The sequence below is a fragment of the Penaeus vannamei genome, chromosome 39 (genome assembly GCF_042767895.1).
Source record: "Penaeus vannamei isolate JL-2024 chromosome 39, ASM4276789v1, whole genome shotgun sequence".
NCBI lineage: Eukaryota > Metazoa > Arthropoda > Malacostraca > Decapoda > Penaeidae > Penaeus > Penaeus vannamei.
In genome coordinates this window covers 24735255-24736821 of record NC_091587.1, presented here as the reverse complement: position 1 = coordinate 24736821, position 1567 = coordinate 24735255, and the positions used below count along the sequence as shown (strand labels likewise).

At 43.8% G+C, this 1567-nt stretch overlaps 1 protein-coding gene across 1 annotated transcript in view; it reads right to left on the bottom strand.

Annotated features, from left to right (window-relative positions):
- Nucleotides 1-1402: 1402 nt before the first annotated feature.
- The window catches only part of LOC113819073 (putative protein FAM47C), a 16415-nt gene continuing 16250 nt past the window's right edge, over nt 1403-1567 (bottom strand). Inside the window, exon 3 of the mRNA XM_070116889.1 lies at nt 1403-1567. This exon is cut by the window's right edge and continues 1016 nt beyond it. Within this exon, the coding sequence (XP_069972990.1) occupies nt 1403-1567 (165 nt within the window).

Sequence of the window (1567 nt, the reverse complement as noted above, 5' to 3'; positions counted from 1 at the left end):
AGACAGTGAAGAGAATGAGAAAAAGATACTAAAATAGATAATAGGAAGAGAAAAAAAAAAGAGAAAGAAAGAGAAAAAGAGGCAGAAAAAGAAGAAAAAAGAGACAAAAACAAAAAAAAATCAAGAAAAAAATTAGAGAAAGAGAGAGAAAAAGAGACGGCGAGAGAGCCCCCGGAGGGAGCGCCCAGCTGAGGCGGCCAAACCTCCAAAATAAATGCTCCCTATTTCATTATAGAAAATAGAATGAGAAAAAGAGACAGAGAGAGAGTGAGAAAAGAGACAGAGAAAGAATGAGAAAAAGAGACAGAAAGAGAAAGAGAGACAGAAGGAGAAAGAGAGAAAGAGAAAGAGACAGAAAGAGAAAGAGAAAGAGACAGGAAGAGGAGAAAAAAGAAAAAAAATGACAAAAACAGAAAAATCAAAAGAAAAAATAGAGAAAGAGAGAGAAAAAGAGAGGGCGAGAGAGAGCCCCCGGAGGGAGCGCCCAGCTGAGGCGGCCAAACCTCCTAAATAAATGCAGAAAAAATTAGAGAAAGAGAGAGAAAAAGAGACAGAAAAAAAAGAGAAAGAGAGAGAAAAAGAGACACAAAAAGAAAAAAAGGACAAAAAAAAGAAAATAAAAGAATGAGAAAAAGAATGAGAAAAAGAGGCAGAATAAGAAAAAGGACAAAAACAAAAAAAAAAAAAAAAAAATAGAGAAAGAGAGAGAAAAAGACACGGCGACAGAGAGCCCCCGGAGGGAGCGCCCAGCTGAGGCGGCCAAACCTCCTAAATAAATGCAGAAAAAAATAGAGAAAGAGAGAGAAAAAGAGACAGAAAAAGAAAAAAAAGAGACAAAAACAGAAAAATCAAGAAAAAATAGAGAAAGAGAGAGAAAAAGAGAGGGCGAGAGAGAGCCCCCGGAGGGAGCGCCCAGCTGAGGCGGCCAAACCTCCTAAATAAATGCAGAAAAAAAAGAGAAAGAGAGAGAAAAAGAGACAGAAAAAAGAAAAAAAGAGACAAAACCAAAAAAAATAAAAAAAAAACAGAGAAAGAGAGAGAAAAAGAGACGGCGAGAGAGAGCCCCCGGAGGGAGCGCCCAGCTGAGGCGGCCAAACCTCCTAAATAAAAGCTCCCTATTTCATTACACATTCGACCCCGGTGGAACTCAGACCTAAGAAATTTCATCGCCGAGGCCGCCGCGGTCACGAAATGTCAACGGATGACCTCGGGGCCTCGTGGTCGGGCCGATTTCAGAGGCCGATTTGTTGGCTGGCGTGGCCGATTTGGGGTCTCGTGTGGGTGGTTGTGGTCTGGTGTGGTTGATTTGGGGTCTCGTGTGGATGATTTGGGGTCACGTGTGGGTGGTTGTGGTTCACGAAATGTAAACGGATGACCTCGGGGCCTCGTGGTCGGGCCGATTTCAGAGGCCGATTTGTTGGCTCGCGTGGCCGATTTGGGGTCTCGTGTGGGTGGTTGTGGACTGACGTGGTCGATATTTGGTCTCGTGTGGGTGGTTGTGGTCTTGTGTGGCCGATTTGGGGTCTCGTGTGGGTGGTTGTGGGCTGACGTGGTTGATTTGGGGTCT